Source organism: Tenrec ecaudatus, chromosome 7 (genome assembly GCF_050624435.1).
Source record: "Tenrec ecaudatus isolate mTenEca1 chromosome 7, mTenEca1.hap1, whole genome shotgun sequence".
Lineage (NCBI taxonomy): Eukaryota > Metazoa > Chordata > Mammalia > Afrosoricida > Tenrecidae > Tenrec > Tenrec ecaudatus.
In genome coordinates, this window is record NC_134536.1 from 85086569 (window position 1) to 85111289 (window position 24721).

At 48.8% G+C, this 24721-nt stretch overlaps 1 protein-coding gene across 1 annotated transcript in view; it reads left to right on the top strand.

Annotated features, from left to right (window-relative positions):
- GABRR2 (gamma-aminobutyric acid type A receptor subunit rho2) overlaps positions 1 to 13162 on the top strand; it is a 43552-nt gene extending 30390 nt beyond the window's left edge. The window contains exons 7-9 of the mRNA XM_075554022.1: positions 3753 to 3905; positions 4905 to 5101; positions 12854 to 13162. Of these exons, the coding sequence (XP_075410137.1) occupies positions 3753 to 3905; positions 4905 to 5101; positions 12854 to 13162 (659 nt within the window). The remainder of the gene's footprint in view (positions 1 to 3752; positions 3906 to 4904; positions 5102 to 12853) is intronic.
- Positions 13163 to 24721: the final 11559 nt, after the last annotated feature.

Consider the following 24721-nt stretch of genomic DNA (forward strand, 5'->3'; position numbering starts at 1 on the left):
AGCGAGCCTTCCCCTTGGTTTCTTTCAAATGGGAAAGAAACCACATTCGAAGTCCTCTCCAGCCTCCCAGTGAAAAGAAGGGGCCATTATTGAAACAATGCAAAGTCCTTAAAGACATAAATGTTTAAAGGCACCAAGTAAGGAGTGAAGTTGCTAGTCTCCCCCCCCCCCACCAGGTAATCACCCCTCGCACTTTGCAAACCTCCTTCCAGATGCTTTGCTTTAATCGTGTGATTTTGCAAAAGCGGCCGAGCTTTTCATGCTGCTCCGGTGAGATCAAGTTGACCTCTTGAGCAAGATGGGATGGATTGGTTTCCAAGGTAACAGGCGTCTCTGACTGGCTGCATTGTGAGGGCATAGCGGAAGCTCTCGGGCGACTCTGGGCCAGGCTGGAAGCTTTGAGAGGACCCATTTGCCGGGGTCGTTCTAATCTCTCTATCGGGTCTGTGGTGGCTGTGGAGCCCCGCACAACCTCCGGCTTCCCTTGTCCGGCACCGTGAAGCCCAGGCCCTTCCCTGGCAGCTTTCATGACCAAAGCTGCCCCTGCGTGGGCATCATCTCCCAGATTCCTTGTCTCCCTGACAATATCGAGTTCTCTTGAAAAGAGCGAGCCCCAGGCACAGTGGTGCAGGTGTTGGGCCGCCCCAGGCCTGCATCAGCGTCTGTTCACCGGGCTCACCCCATCTCTCTTCTCTCTCACTTGAGCTCACACTCGCCTTTCCTTGTCGACTCTCCCCACTGCCGTTTGGGCAGCTCGGACCCGTGCTTTCCTGTGTGGCAGTCGGTCTGCACTCCGCCCAGTTTCCCACGGCTGACATGTCAGAAGTAGCTCTCTGGGATTTTCTTCTGGGATGCCTGTTGGGACCCTTGAGCCTCCAGTCTTTCCGCTAGCCGCCAAGTGCACGAACTGTCTGGACCACCTAGAGAGGTCCCTACGGACGCCCAGCTGTTGTTAGCAACATCAAATCGTCCATCTTTCTGAAGTCACTGTGAAGAGTTTTCCATATAACTTTTACTATGTGCTGGGCACTATTCTAGTGACTGTGCCAGTCAACAGATTTCTACCCAGCAGGCGCAGGGTGTAGATCTTATTGGCCCTCGTTTACAGATGCAAAACCTGAGGTTGAGAGACAGTGAGTTTAGCTTATGAAGTCGTGTAGCTGGTAAGTGACCCGGCAGACTCTTTTAACTGTCGGAGCCAGCCAACGTGTCAGACAGTCCTAAAAGGCGGCGTGAGGATTAAGGAAAAAAGAGAGACAGAAAGTATTGGGAGGGCAACAGTGAATACTGAAGCCTGGAGTTTATTCTATACACTCCTTCTATCCATGCAGAAACAACCCAGGGTTAATTATCTCATTGTTAAGCAAGCACATTTGATACACATAGCAACTCTATCTCTGCCAAGCCAGACATCCTTGAGAAAAGGAAACAAGCTGTTCTTCCAGACCTTGCATCCTTTCTTGTCCTTGACCGTCTGTCTGTTCAAAACGTTAAGTCACAGAAGAAATCAGCAACACTGACACATAGGTCATGAGAATGCTCAGCCGTTTCAAGGCTGAGTCTTAATGGCCTGCAACACTTAACCCCTTCTACATTAGGACAGTGTGTGTTTCTTTGGTTGGCTGGCTTCCTTCCGCATGCAAGCCTCTCTGCGGTCCAAAGTAAGAGGCGTCGTCCCCTTTTCATTGCTGACTCTGGACCACACATGCGAACTCTGCCAGCCCCTCCCCTGGCCACCATCGCACCACTCTCTCTTTGGAGCACAGAGCATTCCTAAGGGCCCTCAGTGGCCAAGACAGGTCTCACCTGGTTTTCTTCGGCAGAAGCAGAAGGAAACATTAATGGAATAATGCCTAACGGACTACAGGCGGGTCTCGGTCCTTCCAGAAAGACGCTGTGCAAACCCAAGGGAGGAACCTGGTGATTTCTTTCATGAATGCCAACTTGATTGGGGCAAACAACAAGGGTCAGCGGAGTGAGCCGCCCCGGTTAGCAGGAGCCCAGCTGGCCCAGTGGTGAAGTGCTTGGCAGTGAAGGGAAAGGCTCGTGGTTCCAACTGTCAACCGCTACGTGGGAGAAAGATGTGCAATCTGTTTCCCTGAAGTTTATAGCTTTCAAAACCCCACGGGGCAGTTCTCCTCTGTCCTGAAGGGTGATGATGAGTCAGAATTTACCTGACAGCCATGGGTTTGGCTCTAGCTTTTGACCTGATTAGACAAGGCCAGGCAATGAATAAATAATCAGTAATCTCTACCTTCTTAGAGGATCACCTTCTAGTTATGCACTCCATAGGGAGCACCCATCTCACTTCCACAGCCCAGGAACCAGTACAGTAGCCGCGTACCCAGCTTTCTGGAGTCACCTTATGGTTCTGGTCTTTTCCAGTTGGCCTAACCTTGTCTTCCGGACTCAGCCTAACCTCACTCCAGCCACATGGCTTTGTTCGTGCTGCAATGTTTCTCCAGGTGCAGCCCGAGCGCCGCCAGCCCACAGGAGAGTCTGTTTGCCCAGTATCTTTCTAGGCCCCATTGTCCAGTCACTGAATCAGAATCACCAGTTGGGGAGGCCAGGAACCTGCAGGGTCAACACACTCCTATGTGTGCCCATATAGCAATGTCCAAAGACCAGTGATTCTCCAAGTGTGGTGTCCAGGCAAGTTTCCCTGGGCACTCTGAGGATGGAGCCCGTCCATCTGTGTTTTCACAAGTCCCTAGGTAGGGTGCACACAGAGTGCTGGGCCCCACCCCAGAGCTCCTGATGCAGCAGGTCTGGGATCAGCCCCACAAAACAGGGTCCTAAGTGGTGCTCTTGCTGCTGGTCTAGCTGGTCCGGGGATCGCACCTGAACAGTCTCGGTCTACATCAGTGTTTCAGCTCGGGCAGAACACTAGAGAGACCCTGGGCCTAGGTCTCTGCTCTGAACCAGTTAAATCAGTACCTCTCAGGCAGAGGACCAGGGCTTGGGAGAGTTGGAGAGCGATCACGGCTCCCAGGTGTTCTAGTGTGCAGTCAACTTGAGAGGACCAGTCCTCCGCCCCCAGGGAAACCCATGACTTCTACAGCCTCGTTTTTCATTTTTCTTGAGGACTGATCACATGGTGACTCAAGTCAGAAGCAGAACTCATCTTGAATTTTAAAAGCAAACCAACAGCTTATTTCTTCTTGGGTGAGCATGGAAATTAAATGAGCTCACTAATCTCACAGTCATGGGGCCCGGTCCCCTGGCTCCTGCCTCAGTGGTGATACCAACAATAGAATGGATCCCCTCCAACTTCTTAAGCTCCTGAGTCACTTGGGGGAACATGGCTGGTATTTGCAAATAAAAAACACCAACTAAACAAACAAATGGACACATCTTCCTCCTTGTATCCTTTCCAGGGATGCTGTGAGGTTAGCTAAGGCCCAATGAGCTCATAAACACACCAGTATGTATTTACAGCCAAGAGCCCTACGCACAGGGGCAGGCCCGTGGGACAGAGATGTGGTTTTCTACTCCCAGAACGACCTAAGGACTCAGAACCCCCCGGGGCAGCCCTACTCTGTGTTAGAGGGACGGGATGAATCAGAATTGACTTATGAGTGAGAGAGGGGGCTTAGATTTTGGAAAGCCCAGGTATTGTAGTAAGCCAACGGTGGTTCAGTTGAACTTGCTGCTGATGCGAAGAGCGATGTAAGCTAAAGAAGGGGCCCTCAACCAAGTGGCTGCACTTCCGCCCCCAGGTGGTGCCTAACTGGCTTCTTCCTGTGTCCTAGGCTGGTACAACCGTCTGTACATTAACTTCACCCTGCGGCGCCACATCTTCTTCTTCCTGCTCCAGACCTACTTCCCCGCCACCCTGATGGTCATGCTGTCCTGGGTGTCCTTCTGGATTGACCGCAGAGCGGTGCCTGCCCGCGTTTCACTGGGTAAAAGTGTTACCTTTTCAGCTGGTCGCTATGTGAAGGAAGAGTAAAGTGTCCATCGGAGAGGCTATGGAACCCCCTTAGAAGTATCCTGTAGTCACTGCCTTCAATTCTGCCTTCGTTTAGGTTTCCTAGAGGAGACAAATCATAAATCTACATCTGGTTTATGGATCCCAAATCCATAGGTCTGTTGGCAAAAAATTCCAAAATATCAGTCATGTAGCGGATGGGAAACGTCTTTTTTTTTAAACGAACTGAAACGCCCAGTAGAACTCCCTTATGGCTTACTCTCTTCTGGCTCCTCAATATGCAGACAAGATCTTCTTGCTTAGGAAAGGAGAAACACAGATTCTGTCCCCTTTTTTCCACACTAATGTTTCTGCTCAGTGGCTCCCCTATAAGTCATTCTGTTTTCTCCACCCATTGAATGACTTTATCATACTGCTCAGAGGAGAGACTTCTGCAGGCTGGCATCCCCCAGTGGGTAGGCAGGCTACCGGAAGAGAGAGGGGTGCAGCGCCGAGCGAGAGGGAGCGCTGCCCGACACCTGGCTGTGTTCGGGAGCCAGCCCACCCTCCCAAGGACACTCCCTGTTCTCCCGATTGGTCCGCTCCATGAGATTGCATCCTGGATGATGGTTCCCTTCTATGCACTTGGAACGTTGGCCGGTCTAATGTCTGCCAACCACCGAGAAGCACAGCCGAGCTGAGTGGGTCCACGAACCAATATCTGAGCAGGTTTTTGTCCAAAGAATTTTGTGACCCCCCTCATCACAGGAATCCAGGATCTTGAGAGGCTTTAAAAGAAAGGAAACTAGGAGCATGTTGTCCAGGTGAAAAATAGGCCTGCCTTCGTGACAGAGAATGGCCTGGTTAGGAAGCAGATTGTTGTTCCCCACTGAGGGGGACATTTCTCTTTAGATTGAAGAGAGGGACAGTGAGAGTTATGGCAGCTGTGTGAGCGGTCTGTGACTGACCTGAGACTGGCATCACCACATTGCAGGCATCACCACGGTGCTGACCATGTCCACCATCATCACGGGGGTGAACGCCTCCATGCCCCGCGTCTCCTACATCAAGGCGGTGGACATCTACCTCTGGGTCAGCTTCGTGTTCGTGTTCCTCTCGGTGCTGGAGTACGCGGCCGTCAACTACCTGACCACCGTGCAGGAGCGGACGGAGCGCGAGCTGCGGGAGAAGGTGAGGGACTGGACTGTCTCGGTGTCTGCACCCACGCAGCCCACTGGATTCGAAAAGAGGGAGAGCATGAACGCATGCGGGAAAGAGAGGGGGTTATGCAAAAGAAGCAGGATCTCGCTGTGGAACGGGTGCTAGCTTCCACTCCGAGGACCCCAGAAAGCAGAGTCTTGGGCTCCTAGAACCAACCCTGCCACCCATGGCAAGCATCCCTTTCTCCAGGTGTCAAATAGGGGATAACGGAACACTCCCCCGCTCTGCTTTCGGGGTGCTTAAAGGTCAACCGAGAATTGCACGCAGGAGAAGGCAGGGCTTTCTGCTTCCCAAGCAGCTGCAGTCCCAGAAGCCACAGGGGCAGTTCTCCCTTGTCCTCCGACGGGGTTCCCGTGAGGCTGCGTGGATTTGACGACAGTGTTTGTTTGCGTTTGACAAGTGCACGTGAGAGTTGTTTCTTTTTATTTGAAAATTACAGGATTCTGGACAGACACAAAATATCACTTATGATTGAACACGAAGGAGTCCTGATAGCACACATTGGGCATCAGTTCAAACCTCCTAGTTGCTCCAAGGGAGAAAGATGAGGCCTTTGTAAAGATCTATAGCTTCAGAAACCCTAGGGAGCAATTCTACTCCTCCCTATAAACTCACTGCCTTCAAGTTGATTCGGACCCATAGCGACTCTATAGGACAAGGGAGAACTCTCCTGGTGGGCTTTCAGGACCAGAACCCTTTTAAGGCAGTAGCATCCCCGTCTTCCTCCCAAAGGGAAGCTTGGGGTTTCGAACAGCCGGCATTGTGGATCACCCAGTGTGTAAGCATTCTGCCCCCAGGGCTCTATTCCTCTACTGGATCCTCATCAGGTGGAATTGATCCCATGGCTGTGGATGAGTAGAGGAATATTGCCTCTAGACCAGAGATGGGGAGTATTTTCCAAAGAAAACTTCCTTTGTTTATCAATGCGCAAGACCAGTGAAAATCCTAAGACTTTAGCCTTTGGGGTCATTGGAGATACTAGACTAGTGATAATACTATGTAGTATGATACGATACTATACTAGTATACTACACTATAGACTATAGTATACTAGTATACTGTGCTAACCAAAAGTTCAGCAGTTTAGAACCACCAGCCACTCTGAGGTAGAAAGACCAGGCTTTGCATTCCTGTAAAGAGACAGTCTCAGAAACCCACAGGTGGCAGTTCTACCCTGTCCTGATGGGGTCGCTATGAGTCGGAACAGACTCGATGGCAGTGAGTTTGTGTTTTTGGGTGAGGTGGCTACATATGCTGCCTTTTCAAAAAGAGGCTTTCAGTGGCCACTCTGGGCCTTTCGGTATTTCTGCCTTGTCTCTAAAAATGGTAATAGATGGCTTTGGAACCTAGTTTTTAAACTGTATTTAAAACTTTTTTTAAAGCAATATCTAGGTTGTACTCTCTACACTTCAATAAAACGAGAATTTGATAGCATAACCATGATTAATAAAATTCCCGAAGTCTGGAAGCAAAAACCCAGTACACTAGGATCCTGCAGAACTTGGAGTGAAGGAGAAGACCAGGAAACGTTGAGCACTGGAAGGCCATGAAGGCCTTCTCTGCCGCCTTCTGTGGAGCGGAGTTAAAGCAGCCCTCTGCAGAAGGTGCTTAACAAATCCAGAGCTCCCCCAGAAACCACTCTGAAGCCAAGAAAATGCAAGTGAAGTACAAAGAGGAGAAATATTTGCACAAAACTCACTCCTACGATTTTAATTCGAAATGATGGGCAGCCATCGGTAACTAAAGGCTCTCTGCTGGTCCTGTGGCTGCTTGCTCAACTGCCAACCGTGAGGCTGGTGGGTCACGTGTGCTAACATCAGCATTGGAATACTACTTATATGTTCAGAGCTTGTACATTGATCCCGTCAAATGCCTTTAGCTTATATTTTGTACATATCATCTATATTTAAATCTAATCTAATCTTAAATATAGGTTATATTTAAGCTTTGACTTATTATCCATTGGCTTCCCATATAGAGCTATTGAAAAGAAAGAAAAAAAAGTAAGGCTGTCGTCCAAGAAGCATCTCATACAAAGCTCTGATCCATTTCCTGCTCAGAACTTGTGTTCAGGAAGTTCATTAGCCTGGCACCAGACGATGGGTTCTGGACTTTGCCAGTGGTTGTACCTATGATACAATCTGAAGGACAACAAGGAAATCATCCATGGAAAGGTCACTGGGCTTACGTGTATCTTCCCTGTCCACGTGAAGACAGACGTACAGAAGGCGACAGTTTAGGCCCCTGCTGTCCAATGTGCGGTTAAAGCCTGAGAAGCCCTCGTTGCGAGTGGGTAGACAGCGAGGGGGGACAAAGCCTCCCTTCTGCCCCCCTCACAGGAGCTACTCTGCAGTCATGAAGGTGGCCATGAGTGCATGTGTGGCTAATTGCCGCCAGCAGCAACTGCCTCTTTTGCCACGGGACCAGAAGAACTGGATGGTGCTTGGGCTGCCATTACTGAGCCGTTGGAGCAACGATTCTGAGAAGAATCCTAGGAGCCTGGATGGCCTGATGGATTGTTCGCTGGGCTGCTAACTGCCAGGATCAGCCGTTCAAAATCACCAGGTGATTTGAGGGAGAGACGTGAGGCTCGCTGCTCCTATGGAGATCTACAGCCTTGGGACCCACAAGGGCAGGTGTCCTCTGCCCTATGGGCTCACCATGAGTTGGAATCGACCCAATGGCAATACATTTGAGAAGAATCCTGATGAAACAGAAGGAAAAATGTAGAACGGAATTTTTAAATTGTCACGAGTTTCAGACTTCCTGGGTTCATGAAGGTCGGGTGAACTCCTGAAAGTATTGTTCTGATATAATCTTTAAACCTTTAACCTCAAATCTCCTCCGAAGTCTTTTTAGAACCAGACAGTACTCACAACGACCCCATAGGACCGGGAAGGACTGCCTCGAGGCGTTGCCGAGCCTGCTCTTCTTTATGGAATCGGACTGCGACATCTTCCTCCCCAGGACAGCTGCTGGGCTGGAACAGCCGACCTTTGGTTAGCAGCAGAGCGCTTCAAGCACCGCGCCAAAGCACCTTAAATCATTTAGCCTAACTAGTAAAATACGTCTCCTCGAGGAGCATATCAGCTCCTCCTTTCCCCCTCCCTCCCATCCTCATGAATCCTTGATCAATTATATACTATTGTTGTTATTTCATGTCTAACACTGTCTGTTGTTCCCCTTCACCCATCTTTCTGTTATTCGTCCCCCTGGGGGTGAGCTATGTATCTAACCTTGTGATGGGTTTCTCCTGTCTCCCCTTTTCCCCACCTGTCCCCACCATCCCCCTACCAGCATGATATCACTACTCCCACTACTGCTCCTGAGGGGTTTATCTGTCCTGAATTCCATGTGTCGATAGCTCTTATCCGTATCAATGTGTGTTCTCCGGTCTAACCGGATTTGTAAGGTAGAACTAGGTCATGGTGGTGGAGGAGGGGGGAAAGGAAGCAGTCAAGAACTAGAGCAGCGGTTCTCAACCTGTGGGTCGAGACCCCTTTGGGTGTTGAATGACCCTTTCACAGGGGTCGCCCAATTCATAACACTAGCAAAATGACAGTTATGAAGTAGCAATGAAAATAATTTTATGGTTGGGGGTCACCACAACATAAGGAACTGTACTAAAGGGTCGCAGCATTAGGAAGGTTGAGAACCACTGAACTAGCGAAATGATGTGTTTTATTGGTGAAGACAAAGTGGATGCATAAGCAAATGTGAAGAGAGCGGATGGTGCCCAGCTATCAAAAGATATAGCATCTGGGGTCTTAATGGCTTGAGGTTAAGCAAGCAGCCATCTAGAAGGGAAGCAAATAAGCTCACATGGAAGAATCACACCAGTTTGTGTGATCATGAAGTGTTAACGGGATCAGGTATCAGATATCAAAAAATCCAAAACAAACAATTATATGGATGTGCAAGAGGGGGGTTGGAGTGGAGACCCAAAGCCCATCTGTAGACAAGTGGACATTCCCCTCACAGAAGGGTTACAAGGAAGGGACGATGCAACCAGGGTGCAGTCTAGCACGGACAAAACACACATCATTCCTCTAGTTCCTCAAGCCTGCCCCACCCCGCCCCCACTACCACGGTCCAGAGAATCATACTCTTTTAAGAACTATCTATGTGGGATCAAACCCCAAACCAAACTCACTGCCATGGAGTCGATGACAACTCTCCGGCCTTGAGCTAATCTACCAGAAGCGTTTTCCCTACATCTTTTTATTTATTTATTTTTCACAAGAGAAAAGCCCGTAGTCAGTTCAGGGATCGTCTGCTGGCCCTCAGGAGCGCCCTCCAGTCCAGTCTGTTGGGGCACCACGCCCTGGCCCCAAAGTCCACTTTCAGCATTCCCTGGGGACCCTGCCACTCCGTTCCCCTGCTGTTCCGCTGCACTCCCCCAGTGCTTTGCCTCGGTGTGGTGGGATCAGGTCAGGTGCAGTTCCCACACTGTGTCTCCGGTGCTGTCCCCTGTATCGCCCTTGGTCGCTGAGGGGCATCATGTCTCATAGTGGGGTCCCTACATCTTTTTGTTTTGTTTGTTTTTCCCTAGATCTTGTGCTCACCCCTCGTCTCTGAGCTATTTCTCACCTCAAGTCAAACCTTTTCATAATGCGATTACACCACTAAAGTGTGGCTTTTACACACACTGGAAAATAAGCAACCACACATATTGTGTAGCTTGCTTTATGATCTCAAACCCCAAACAGCCCCAAGGTGTGCCTGTATTTCGTTCACTTTCCCAGGTAAAGAGCAGAGGCACTGCAGGGTGGAGAGCCAGGCCAGAGAGGTTTTAAAGTCAACAGGCTGAGGACAACACATTCAAGGCCAGTGGGCCTCGCCCGCCCCTTCAGCCAAGAGCAGCCAGCAGCTGCAGGAAGTCCTCTGTGTTGACACAGAGTGGGGCAGGAGCCAAGTGAAACCGCATCCTCCCTGACTGCCACCCTGCTACCGACGGGGTCCCACTGGCAGAAACAGCTGACAGACTAGAGTAAGAAACACCCAGAGTTCCCCACCTGCAACCGACACTGTTAGTATTTCCTCATGAATGCGTGAGCTCTCTGTCCATAGACGTGTTTTTATTATTTTTGTTGTTGCAGTTGAAACTATTGAAGAATACACTGTGGGTGTCATGACCCTTCACCCCTAAATGTGACTCTTGGAAATGTCAGAGCAGGAGCTGCTATCCTCATGGCCAGCAGTTTGAAACCACCAGCCACTCCTCAGCAGAAAGTGGGGTCTTTCTACTCCTTGAGACAGTTGCAGTCTCAGAAACCCGGGGGCAGTTCTACCGGGTGTACAGGGTCGCGATGAGTTGGCATCGATTCTGTGGCAGTAAGTTTGGAGGTAGGTTTTGTTTTTTTTCCTGATTCCAGTTGGGAGACTACCCTTTGTGCAGGAATGAAAAAAACGTGGCTTCCCAACAGGATTCGGTGGGAGCCGAGTTCTTTATCTTCATATGCACAGAAAGGGAGCCCACACTCCTAATGAGAAGATGTGATTTTAAAGGAGCCCCCCTCTGAAATAGACTTCAGGCTAGGAGGGGCAGTTCCTGGAACTCCCAGGACCGGTGGGAGACAGGCATAAAGGTCAGTGGGCAGACCTGGAATTATCTATGCTTTTTCATTTTTGATTTTGCTAGTGTTTTTCATTTGTTTGTTTTTCTCTTTTTATTCAATCGTTTCTTTTCTCTGTTTTTGTTTTCCCTACATACATAAGATAGGCATGAGAAAGCAAGAGGACGAAGCTTCCAGAGGGACCTGGGAGGAGATGGGGGCAGGGGAAAGGAGTGGTGAACAAACAATGCCAAAGACAGGCGAACAGCTAGAGTATTACAAGCAACAACAAGGAGGACGAGGAGGACGCAGAGATCCCGGTGGGGTTGGAGCAACAGCAATCTAGCTGAAAGGAAGTCCTAATGTACGGCCATATAAATATATGTACATAGGCCAATACCTCTATTTTTATGAATTAATATATTTATATAAATGTACACTTATGTTATACCTCTATGCATAGCTTTGCTTCCTAGATCTTTCCTCAAAAGAAATATGAATGCATGATGGTGGGGCAGGAGGAAGGTAAAGGAAACAGAGGAAAGATCTAGGAAGCAAAGCTATGCATAGAAGTATTACATAAGTATACATAGATATAACTATATGAATTCATAAAAATAGAGGTACTGGCCTATGTACATATGTTTATATGGCAATACATTGAGGAGGTGGATGGACTGTGGACCTCTGTTCAAGCCCTCCCTCAACTCAAGAGTACTTTGTTCTAACAACCTGGCATTCTGTGATGCTCACCCTCCTGGCACAATTGCTGAAGACAAAGCGAGTACACAAGCAAATGTGGTGAAGAAATCTGATGGTGCCCAGCTATCAAAAGATATAGCGTCTGGGGTCTTAAAGGCTTGAAGTTAAACAATCAGTCCTCTAACAGAGAAGCAACAAACCCACATGGAGGAAGCACACCAGCCTGTGTGATCATTAGGTGTTGACGAATCAGGTAACAGGCACCAGAAGACCAAAAACAACAACCACAACAAAACATATTGTTGAAAACAAGGGGGATCAGAGCAGAGACCCCAAGTCCATCTGTTGACAACAGGACATCCCCTCACATAAGGGTCACAAGGAAGGGATGAGTCAACTAGAGCGCAGTATAGTACTGATGAAACACACAGAATTCCAGTCCTGCCTTCCAGTTCTGGCTAGACCGGAGCCTGTACCCTGGTACAGAGAAGAGCTCACGACTCACAGAATCCAGGACAGATGAACCCCTCAGGAACAGAAATAGGAGTAGAGCTACCAGGAGGGTAGGGAGAAGGTGTGGGGAGAAGGAGGAGAAAGGGGGAAACCAATCTCAATTGATGTATAATCCCGCCCCCCTCAGGGGGGATGAACAACAGAAATATAGGTGAAGGGAGACAGTGGTCAGCATAAGATATGAAAACAATAATAATTTACAATTTATCAAAGGGTCATGAGGGTGGGAGGGAGGGAAAAAAAGAGGAGCTGATACTAAGGACTCAAATAGAAAGTAAATGCTTATAAAATGATGATGGCAACAAGGGTACAAATATGTTTGATACAATTGATGTATGGAATGTTATAAGAGCTGTAAGAGCCCCCAATAAAATGATTATAAATAAATAAATAAATAAAAATAAAGTCCCAATCAGGTGTGATCTCAGGTGAATTGTAAAGCCTCTTTGGGTCTGTGACTTGGGTTCTGCAGCTGAGGGGGTTTGGACTAGATCAGAGGTTCTCAACCGTGGCTGCGCATTATGATTGCCTGTGAGCTTTCAGTTCGTTAGTCTAGAGTGGAGCCGGGGCACGGCCACTTTAAAGAGCTACCTGGGCAATTCCAATAGGCACCCCAGGCTGCTCTAAGCCACCAGTTCTCAACCTGTGGGGGTAGAACCTTTGGGGGTCAAACAACCCTTTCCCAGGGGTCACCTAATTCATAACAGTAGCAAAATGACAGTCATGAAGTAGCCATGAAAATAATTTTATTACTGGGGGTCACCACCACATGAGGGACTGGGTCGCGGCATGAGGGAGGTTGGGAACCACTGTGTCTAAGTCATCTCTGGAGAGCCTTCTGGTTCTGTCATTCTGTGGTTCTGAGAACAACAGGGTTTGGCTCGCAGCCTAGACCACCTCCTCTGCCTTTGCCCGTGTCCTGCCTGACGCCTCTCCTTGTTTGCTGCTGCAGTGCCCGTGCACGTGTGGGATGCTTCCCTCGAGAGCCATGACGCTGGATGGGAGCTACAGTGAGTCTGAGGTCAACAGCCTGGCTGGATACACCAGAAGCCACATAGTGAAAGAAGAAAGGCATGACAGAATAGTGGTCCACCTGGCCCTGGGCAATGGCTCCACCTCTTCCAGGAAGAAGGGGCTGCTGAAGGGCCAGCTGGGTCTTCGCATCTTCCAGAACACTCATGCCATCGACAAATACTCTCGGCTGATCTTTCCTGCTGCCTTCATATTCTTCAACCTAATTTATTGGTCAGTGTTTTCCTAGGGATTCCCAGGCTCTGCCTGGGAGTGGGTGTGGAAAACCGGGCGGTATGGCTGGCCATGGACCTTTGGAATGTGCCCCCCTCACTAGATAGCCCGGCAGCTCCCGGACCACCCTGAGCAGGGGTTTGCTTTTTGTGCACGCTGTGTCCTGTGCTGTACCTCATGCCTCTCTGAGCCTGTCTTCTTCGGTTCTTGTGTGTGAACTGACTTATAAGCGATCCCTTCCCGTTCAAGCCGACCCCACTCACAAGCTTCCCCAGTTACCAGCACCCTTAGAGACCCCAGGGTTCAGCTGTGAGAGGAAGGGAAATGAAGGGTAAACTCAAGGGCATTCTGAGGAGGAGGCCAGAAATGAGACCCAAAGGAGGATTTTTAAAAAAAAAAATTGTGACCCAACACAGCTGGAGTAAGTCCCTACCTAGAAAGGACAAAAGCATAGAAATTAGACAGAACATTATTTGACCTGCTTGATTTTGCATGATCAGAGGATACCCTTCACTCACCTACTCGATGGTTGAGTGAATATTGGGCACCCATGCTGTGTGCGCCAAGTCCTGTCTCTCTCCTGAGAGAACATCTGGAAGCTGTTGTTCAGTACACGCGTGGGACACAGTCCAGTGCTTCTGCCTGTCCCCCTTGCTCAGCACCCACTTGCCCCCCAGGTCTGTTCTGCTCGCTGGTGCTTTCACTGTCTAGACAAGCATTGGCCTCATAAAAGCCCTGGAAGGTCTGGGGTTTGAAAACCACCAGGTCTTCAGTGGAAGAAGTTGAGGCTGTCTGCTTCCACAAATATTTACAGTCTGGGAAACCCTATACATAGTCACTATGAGTTGATATCAACTAAATGTCAGTGAGATATTTTTTTGTTGTTGTTAAAAACAAGGGTCTGAAAGCTCCCTCATGGCATGATGTTATGTGTTGGACTGCTACATGCACTTTAAACCCACCAGCCAGCTATCCCCTCCTGTAAACTTACTGCTTCGGAGACCCCAGGGAGCAGTTCTCCTCTGTCCCACAGGGTTGCTATGAGGCAGAATTGACTTGATAGCAGTAGGTTTACAAGGCCCTTGTATAAGCACTGGACTGCTGCCCACAAGGTCAGCACTTCAAACCCACTGGGGAGTGCTCAGAGAGGGAAAGACGTCGATTCACAGCCCCAGAGACACTCTATAGGGTAGCTAGGACTTGGGAGCCCTGGTGGTGCGGTGGTTATATGTTGGCGGCTACCTGCAAGGTCAACAGTTTGAAACCACCAGTGGCTCTGCTGGAGAAAGTTGAGGCTTTCTACTCCCGTAAAGAGTTACAGTCTCAGAAACCAGTTCTACTCCATGCTATAGGATCGCTATGGTTGGCAGCGACTTGGGGAGTTGGAATCAACTTGGTGGCAGTGAATTTTGTCTATGAGGCTGTTGTGGAGCAAACTCAAGTGCTCCTTGCCGGGATTCTCCATGTAGGGCGAGTCCAGGGCTGGGTAGAAGGTTGGAGACTTGAGAATTGACAACAGCAACCTATGGTCACGAGGATGCAGGGAGCATTGCCTGCTGGGACAATGCATCTCCAGTGCCACCCTGAACTCTTCTCCTTTCCAATGACCAGGGTACCTCCCCACACCCAGGCACCCAGTCCACTTACCCACCATGCCCACCCTGTAGAATGATCTCTGCCTTGTTCCCACGGGTGAACCCCCCTTTCCTCTAGTGCAGGTAGGGTCAGCGGCAGCAGTCTGGTTTGTTCAATCTACCCTAAGTGGAGGGGCTATTGCCTTGGACTCTGTCATCGTGTCTGCAGGTTACCTTCAATGAAGCTCCAGGTGATAGAATTTCAGGTGATATAAATGAAATGCCTTTTCAGAAGGGGGCCCTTTCTTTGAAGCCCATCACTTGGAATCTGAAGGCTGCTCGGGAGGGGTGGGTGGGGGTGGAGTGGGGGGAGAATGTTCCCCTCGGGAAGTTCTGCTTTTTTTTCTTCCCAGCTTCTTGGCTCCTTCTGGGTCAGCCCCCGACCTGGTTCCTCTGTTCTCACAGGCCTGTGTAGTGCCTCCCAAATGATCCTGGGCCCAGGCCCGTGATTCACCACTCCATTATCCAAGTTGAGGAATAGACTCACCAGGTCTGCTATGAATATGACTCCTGGGCCACTAGTCCGGAGGCCCTGTGACCAGCACTGGCATTCAATGACCTGAATTCTCAGCTGGGCTAGTGCCTGCAATATCGCGGCATAAATTACCTCTGGCAGTCCTTGTCAAATCTGTATTCTTAATGCACATTACAGTGCTGTTGTAATACATGAAATAAAAATTTGAGGTCATCCCTGTGGGGGAACTTTACTAAGCAGGCCCACTGCTACCGAGCTGATTCTGACTCCTTGTGACCCTATGGGACACAGTAGCACTGGCAATGTGGGTGTCTGAGGCTGTCAATCTGAGAGTGACTTGTGTGTTTGAGCTGCCAGCTTGCATTCAGCAGTCTGATGCTTTCCCGGCAGTAATTCCAGAGCTCCTTGTAGTTCGTCTCTCTCCCAAACACTCACTGCCATCTAGTCAATGCTGATTCCCAGCAAACCTATAGGACAGGGTGAAACTGCCCCTGTGGTTTTCTGAGACCGCAACTCTTTCCCGGAGGAGAAAACCTCATCTTTCTCCCTCACAGCGGATGGTGGTTTCGAACCGCTGACCTTGAGGTTAGCACCAACGTGTAACCACTACACCACCACGGCTCCTAAATTAAGAATAAAAGATGATCAGACCCCTGAATGTTTAACTTGGTGGTTCTCCACCTTCCTAATGCCATGATGCATGCATACAGCTCCTCATGTTGTGGTGACCCCCCAACCAAAAAATTATTTTTGTTCCTACTTCATCACTGTCATTTTGCTACGGTTATGAATTGGGCAACCCCTGTGGAAGGGTCATTTGACCCCCAAAGGGGTCTCGACCCACAGGTTGAGAACCACTGGTTTAGCGAGTAGTCATCCAGGCGATTTCAGCTCCTCATGCCCCCCTGCATTTCAGAGTAGAACCACGTCACAGAGCGTTTTCCGTGGCTGTGATGTTTCAGAGGCGGACTGCCACGCCTTTCTGCTGATGTGCCTCTGGGGGCATTTGAACCATCGACTTCAGTCGGCAGCTGAGCGCTTAAGCATTTGCACCACTCAGGAGCTCCACAGGTCTGAGAGTGCAGGTAGTAGTGAAGATAACATAAAAATATCAATGACAAATTCAAAAAGGGGTGAGTGGTAAACTTAACTGGAGTTCATTCTACAGCAAACATTTGGAAACATCAAGGGTTTAGCATGCGGGGCTTCTGAGAAGGAAGAGAATGAGTCCCACCGACTGAGTCTCATGGCAAACATGGGCCCCGAGTGGCCTTGTGGACGACCAGGGACTCAGATAAGAAGTGGGGCCAAGTGCATGCTAGATCTGTTGTTGTATCCTCCAGTCACACGTGTGCACATACATTTCATTCATCAGAATCCAGTAAAATCTCCAACTCAGTTCTTCAGTTGCACCAGCTCCATTTCAAGTGCTCACTAGCCACCGGTGACCCGTGGCTGCTGCCGTGGCGGTTCAGGTCTGTAGCATGTTCCCGCCCTCTGGGATGGTTCTGTTGGACAGCACTGGCATGAAGGGAATTCTGGGGGAGGCAAGGATGTTGGAGAATAGAGAGGGTGGGGGTCTGTGAGACAAGTCACTGGGGGCCTAGGCTGTGGGCGGCAGAGGCGAGAGACTAGCTCTGTCCACCAGGATTCTGACCAGCACTGACAGGGTGACCTGGCAGGTCCCCACCACGCCAGTGCTCAGGAGGCCATTTCCCCTGCATGGTCGCAGCCCCATAGGCAAATAAAGGACCAGAGTGCATGCAGAAGGATAATGGTGACAGGGCATCTGCCATGTTTGGAGACCTTTCACCTCTGCAGATGCCTCACAGGCTATGATGCTGCTTTAAGAATGGGCATCAGTCTTGAGGGCTGGGGCCATCTCCCTCCATCTTCTTTGCTCCCAGACGAAGAGGTGGGCACCCCCAGGAGGCAGTGCAGTCACCGCCGTAACCATCACAGAAGCCAGCGTAAAAGCAACCGTGCTGTGCAAAAGGCTGAGCTTTGAGTGCCTTGCCTGTGTCCAGTTTCGTGCTAGGCGCTGTGTACGTGGCTCCACAGTCAATAAATCTTCCAGAAGCAGGAAGGAATTTCCCCACACTATTTCCCCAACTCTATTCAACAGCCCTAGGTAGGCAGGCAGTACGTAAAACAATCCCTTTCTCAAGGTGTTTTCAATGAAAAACTAATTGGTTCCCTTGCTCAGGTGGAAGTTGGCGTGGAACTGGAAGAGTCAGTGAGCTCCTTGGAGCCGGAAGTTGGTTGTAGATGCTGAGGGCGACCAATCTCACATCAAATTCACGGCCATTGAGTTAGCTCTGACCCCGCCACCCACTAGGGCAGAGTGGAACTGCCCCAGTGAGTTTCTGAGACGGTTAACTCTTCACAGGAGCAGACAGCCTCCTCTTTCTCCCATGCAGCACCTGGCGACTTCAAACGGCTGACCTTGCAGCCGGGAAGCAGCCCAGGCCACCATCCACAGCTTCACCAGGGAGGCCACAAGGGGAAATAGCCGGCAAGCAAGGTAGATGTCGCCTCTTCCTGCTTGCCTGTTATCCGTAGTGAAGACCAATTTGTCCCTGATGGCTGCCCTGAATGTTTATACTCTCCACCACGCTGGCAAGCATGCACACCCGTACGCTCCCCCTCCCCACCCCTGGCCCTGATTTGAGATGTTGCCTCTTTTTTATGACATTGCGAAAGAAAGGGTGCTGTGACCTGGGGGACTGACCCTGGATTAGAACCCGCTGACTCCCTGACCCTCGCCATCACCTCCAAATGTGAAATGAGTTAAAGTCACAATGAAAAGGATGGCTGTGCCGCCTTCATGTGTCTGGGGCCAGGTGGGCTGTTCTGGGCAGGGGGGCTCTGTCCCAGCCTGGGAGAGTGAGCTCTAAATGTCAGCCCGTCCAGGCTCCAGAGCCAGCAGGCGAGGCTCGTGAACGGCAGAGTCCCCTTGAGCAGATGGGGCTCAGCCCTTCATCCTGGCCCTCAGACGGTCAGATGTCATCCTGATACTGCATGTGGGTCAGCCCCTGAGGAGAGCAGGCCGTGCTTTATCTTCAAAGAGAAGTAGAATAGAGACATTTGCTTAGGTCGAGTGAACGCCGGGTTAACAGCAGTGAGCGCTCGCTCTTCTTCACTCGGCATCCTAAATGTCAGCGTGTCTGACCGCACGGGGCTTTGTGAAAGAGCAGGTTCCAGGGCCAGGATGGCGAAGACCATGTCTCGGACAGGCCTTGGGATGTGCGGAGACCAGAAGCAGAGGGCGGGCGGTCGGGGCCAGGATCGGAGCTGAGCCTTCCGACCTTCTGATGGTTCACCTTCAACACCCCCCACCCTCCGTCTTCACCCTAGCCTCATGGTACCGCTACTCCCATCGCGGTTCGGTTCCGGTGGGCTTATCTGTCGCTGATTCTCTGTGTGCGGAGCTCTAATCTGTACCCGTGGCCGTGCACCTCAGGGGTGCAGCAGGCCGGCCTAAGGTCAAGGCCAAGGGGTCTTTCTAAAGCACTGGACGGATGCCAGGGGCTTCTGTTACCACTGAGCACAAAGAGCGTCTCTGTGCGCAGGAAGAGAGCCAGGACGTGGAGTCCCTGCCATTGAGTCTTTGGAAAGGGTGCGCGGTTCCTTCCTTGAACCCAAGCACCGCCAATGTGGGAGCACACAAAGTGGGTCGGCAAATCCATGCCCTTCTCCTCAGAGCGCCTCTGTTCCCCGCACCCCCCTGTTCAGCCGTGCAGTTGGACCACCCCCAGGGGCCCTCCCCAGAGATGAGCTGGCCTGGGTCCCCACGCCCTAGAAAGGCAGTGGTGGGGTGGGGGGAGGGAGGATGGCCCAGGATGGGAGGATGGGAGAGTAGGACCCACAGAAGCCACCTGTGTCACCCGTCTCCCACGGATTCACACCAACTTTTCACTTCCGGCTGAGCACTTCAACCGCTGAGCGGCCAGCCTGCTGTGAAAGGATCAGCCGAGGCTGAGTCACACTGTGTTTTCATGATCTCCACGTGGCTCGTGGTCTTATTTCCCCCTTGGGACTGCTGGGAGCTTTGCCCAGAGTCACCCATCCTCTTATTGAATGAACGATAATGGGTGATTTTGAGGTGTCCTGTTAGCTTTAGTGATGTAAGTGTGGCCACAAAGGAGAGCTTCTTTAAAACATTGAGTTGTTAAGCAAATATTTAAGAAATTAAAAAAATAAAGATTAAAAAATGAAAAATATCACAGTGCAATATAGCTGGGTGTAGATATGCTGGAGGGATTTCACGAAAAATAAAACAAGACCTCTTTATGAAACTTCGATACAAACAACAGTCTCTGGGTTAGTAATCCGGGCCATCTGTGCAACTGTGAGCAAGTGTCTGCTTATCTTAAGGCCATAGTGTTCCAGAACAAAAATGTTCAGTTTTCCGCCCTGTCTATTGTCTGATAACCACCATCCTACGTAGGTAGGAGCATCTAAATATTTAGACTATGTAGTGACATCTGTGTTTCTGGAAAATCGACTACAACTCAAAACTCAAACTCACTGCCAGCAAGACCATTTCGACCCTAGAAGGTAGGAGGGAACCCTTCCTGTGGGTTTCCGAAATAACTCTACGAGAAGGGAGGCCTCTTCTTTCTCCTGAGGAGCTTTTAGTGGTTTAGAACTGCTGACTTTCTGGCTAGCAGCCCAGTGTGTGACCACTCTACCACCAGGGCCCTTTAATAAACTGCTATAAACAAGTACCCACCACTGGCGGCTTTATTAAGGTACAGTTTACATGCAGTAGAATGCACTGGTCTTTATTTCTTTTTTAAAAAAATCATTTTATTGGGGGCTCGTACAACTCTTATCACAATCCATCCATCCATTGTGTCAAGCACATTGGTACATTTGTTGCCCTCATCATTCTGAAAACATGTTCTTTCTACTTGGGAAGATCTTAAAGTGTTCGGTGTTCAATGAGTTTTGACAAATGTATATGTATGCCTTTTAACTCGTAGCGTTCTCTCAGTCACCTTTCCCAAAGGCCACTGTTCTGAGTTCTATGACCTTTAGATTAGTTTGGGCATTTATCAAACCTCACACAATTGTAATCATAAAGTATGTACTCTTGTGTCTGGCTGTTTTGACTCAACATAACATTTGGAGATTAACCCAAGCTGTTATATTTATCAATCTTTTATCCCTTTTTGCTGTTGAAAAATATCCCTTTGTATGAATAAATTACATATAATGTATTTATTTTAAATTACATATAAAATAGATTACAATTTATATGTATGAATAAATACATAATTAATAAATTTCTTTACCCAGTACCTAGTTGATGAGCATTTGCATTGTTTTCAATCTAGACTATCAGAAATAAAGCTACTAAAACACCAGTGCATAAGTCTTTGATGTTTCATTTCTCATGGTTTACATGAGGGGTAAAATTGTTGGGTTATAAACATTTTTTGGTAACAGTTTTATTGAGATGTAATTAATATAGTCACTTATTTATAGGATTTAAAGTTTTAATGTATTCACAGAGATGTATAACCATCACCCAACTCCACAAGAGTATGGTCCACACACCAAGTCCTTTAGCTGTCTGCATCTCTACTCCCTACCCGTCCTAGCCTGAGACGCGACCAATCTGCTCTCTGCTTTTATGGATTGGCCTCCTCTGGACATTTCATAGACATGAACTCATATAATATGTGGCTTTGGGTATTTGTCTTCTTTCACTGTTTTTGAGGTTCCTCCATGTGGCGGCATGGATCAATATTCCAGTCCTCTTTTCCCAAATACCATTCCATTGCACATTCCACTTTGTTGACCTGCTCACTTGTTGCTGAGCAATCTGGGCTGTTGCCACTTTGTGGCTGCACGGATAATGCTGCTGTGAGTGTTGGGTGTGCATTTTTGTGTGAGCTTATGTTTTCGTTTCTCTTGGATATGTGTCTAGGGGGGGAATCTCTGGGTCATATCCTAACTCCACAGTTGAATTTTTAATCTTTTTTTTTCTTCAAATTTTTAATCTTTTAACAGCTTTATTGGCATATAATTCATATATCATACAATTCAATAGTTCAATCACATTAAGAAAAGTTGTATGTTCATTACTACAATCCATTTTAGACTATTTTCTTTGTTTTTGTACTCATTATATTTTTCTTTTAAAAATCATTTTATTGGGGTAACAACTGTTATCACAACCCAAACATCCATCCATTGTGTAAAGCACATGTGTACATTTGTTGCCATCATCATTCTCACAACATGTTCTTTCTACCTGAGCCCTTGGGATCAGCTAATTTTCCCCCTCACTCCCCACACTGCCTCCCTCATGAACTCTTGGTAATTAATTAATTATTATTATTTTGTCATGTCTTACACTGTCTGACATCTCCCTTCACCCACTTTTCTGTTGTCCATCCCCCAGGGAGGGGGTCATAGATAGATCATTGTGATCGGTTCCCCCCTTTTCCCCTACCTTCCCCTTCCCCTCCTGGTATTGCTACTCTCATTGGTCCTGAGGGGTTTATCTGTCCTGGATTCCCTGTGTTTCCAGTTCCTATCTGTACCAGTGTACATGCTCTGGTCTAGCCGGATTTGTAAGGTAGAACTGGGAGTCCTGATTGGAAGCCAAAGTAGCTGTACCATTTTACATGCTCATAGAAAGATGAAGGTTCTAATTCTCTACATCTGCTCCAAGACTTGTTACTCCAGTTTTTGTTGTTTGTTGTTGTTGTTGTTGTAGTCATTCTCATGGATGTGAAGCAGTATCTAATCATGGTTTTAGATTTGCATCTCCCTAATGTCCAGTGGTGGTCAGCATCTTTTCATGTGCTATTGGACATTTGTATGTCTTTCTTTGGAGAACTGTTGATTCAGATCCTTTGCCCATATTTTAGTTGGGTTACTTGTCTTTTGATTATTGAATTAAGAGTTCTTGATATGTACCAAATACAAGTTCTTTTTCAGATACATGGGTTACAAGGCAACACTTTGTACATACTGAGCATCGTTGGAAGCATTTTCTATTTCTGTTTTTAAATTTTATTTTTTAATTGTTTTATTAGGGGCTCATACAACTCTTATCACAATCCATACATACACCAATTGTGTAAAGCATATTTGTACATCCATTGCCCTCATCATTCTCAAAACATTTGCTCTCCACCTAAGCCCCTGGCATTTACCTCCTGAAGAATCAAGTACCGTGGCTACCATGACCCTTTGACAGATGCTGGAGGCCCAGGCAGGCTCTTCCAGGTGTAAACAGCTGGCATTTGTGCTCAGGTCGATCTGGTCTAGTCTGAGCTGTTGACTAGTCTACTGCTGCCGTTACCAGAGTCCTGCTGGAAACTCTTCCTTATTGGAGAGCAGCTGTATCCAAATCTTTAGGGCATTATCCACTACACACGACAGAAGAAAGCTGGACTTCTGCCCACAGGGTAGTGATGTTCCATCCGGGTCTTCTAGGAGGTGTGCATGGCTCTGGTTGGGGCTTCTCAGTGCTAGACAATCAGAATGACCCCCTAACTGAAGGACCCAATCCCGTGAAGTGGTTTAGGCTTCTTCTTTCCAAAAGGTGGCATGGATCACCGTGAGATGGGAGATGCCCAGAGGCACTCAGTGCCGGGAAGCGAGCATCCCAGTATTGCTCGTGACATTTGTCCCGTTCACCTCGCTGCACTCCTGGCCTGTGCAATCAGATGCTCTTCCGGCACAATTAGGGGTCTTCCTTTTTATACTCTCCTCTAGTCTCCACCCCCTTTTGCCTGAAAGACTGGGGCTGACTGAGGTGGAGGCTCCTTGCCTGACTGGCTGGGCTAGACACCATGTTCCCTTTTCTTCGTCATTTAAAGGGCTGGCGGTGGATGCCGTAGAGCTGACTCCTGGAGGCCCATGTGTTATAGAGGAGAGCTGCCCCAGAGGGTGTCTTTAGTGGTAACCTCTTCCCCGCTTCTTCTTCTGTGGTTGGAAGTGTACACAGCAAAACATCTCCTTTTAAAACACGACTGCTGCTGTTGGGGCCTTGAGTCAGGACGACTCACAGCGACAACTATGGACAATGGAAGGAAGCTCCCTGCACCGTCCACACGATTGTGCTCACGTTTAGGTCCCTTGTTGCAGCCACCGTGTTAGTTCGTCCTGTAGAAGGCCTCCCTCCTTTTGACGGCCTCTCCTTTGCCAAGCCTGACGCTCTCTTTCAGGAGCTGGTCTTTCCTGACAACTTGTCCAAAGCACATGAGATGAAGCCTGGCCATCCTTGCTTCTAAGGAACATCCTGGCTGTACTTTTTCCAAGACAGATCTGTTTGTTCTTGTGGCCATCTGTGGTCTTTTCGGTGTTCTGCGCCAGCACTATTCATTCAAATGCATCAATCCTCCTACACTTGCAAGTCAAACAGAAAGTATAAATCTGTTTTTAAGTAAAATAATCATACTTGCCTAAAATTTACATGTGGAAGTTCTAAAATTAGGTAAAATGTAGCAGCTTCTGAAACTCAAGCACCCACTGAGAAAACCACCTGTGGTGCCCTCGCAAACAGTTTTTCCCCCAGAACCCTTGGGAGTAGAGGTGACAGCCTCCAATGACCACAATGGTACGCACTGGTCAGCGCTATCCACAGCCCCAACTAAAACAAGCGGGAGACTATCAGCTACTCCTAAACAGAACAAATCCAAAGAACCTCCTCTAACCAACATCAAATTCCCATCAGGGCCCGTTCCTCTGTCGGTAAAATGCCATCACTTACCGTAGGGGAGCCCCGTCACTTCTCCCACCAAACAACCATGATCCTGTCAGGTGGCTCAAACAAGCTGGGACCTCTAGCACCCAAGAACCACACACACACACACACACACACACACACACGTCAACTGTGGTCAAGCTATCTTGAATGTCCTCCTGGTTGTGTGGTAGGGTGCCGAAAAAGCTTCAGTGTGATTTCTGGGACTTCAGCTGGTGGGTAGAAGCCATGAGCCAATGCACAGGGGAAAAGACCTTCCCAGCAGTTCTTCTGCAGGCTGCTATTGAGCTCTCTCTGACTCACAGCGAGCTTATCGCTAGAGAAGGACTGCCTCAGAGGGTTGCCAAGGTGGCCAGTCTCTACAGAAGCAGACTGCCCCATCTCCCTCCCACAGGGTGGCTGGTGGAGTTTCTTCCCTGCGGGTTAGTCCAGGGCTGTTCCGAGTCAGAACCAGCACACACAACCCTCTGAGGGCAGAAGGTGAACCAGCACGAGGTGGACTCACTTCTCTGAAAATCATTAGTTCTGTCGCTCGTTTGCCCATATGTTCAAGTTAGGTTCTCTCTTTTTCTTGTGTCATAAAATTAAGTGGTAGACTTTCTTTCCTTCAAGCGCTGGCAATTCCAAATGTTTCAATCCTTCCTTCTTAACAGTCCCCCTGACCCCCTCAAAAAATCCTTTATTTCATCCAAATAAATAATTCCTCTAGGTCAGTGGTCCTCAACCTTCCTAATG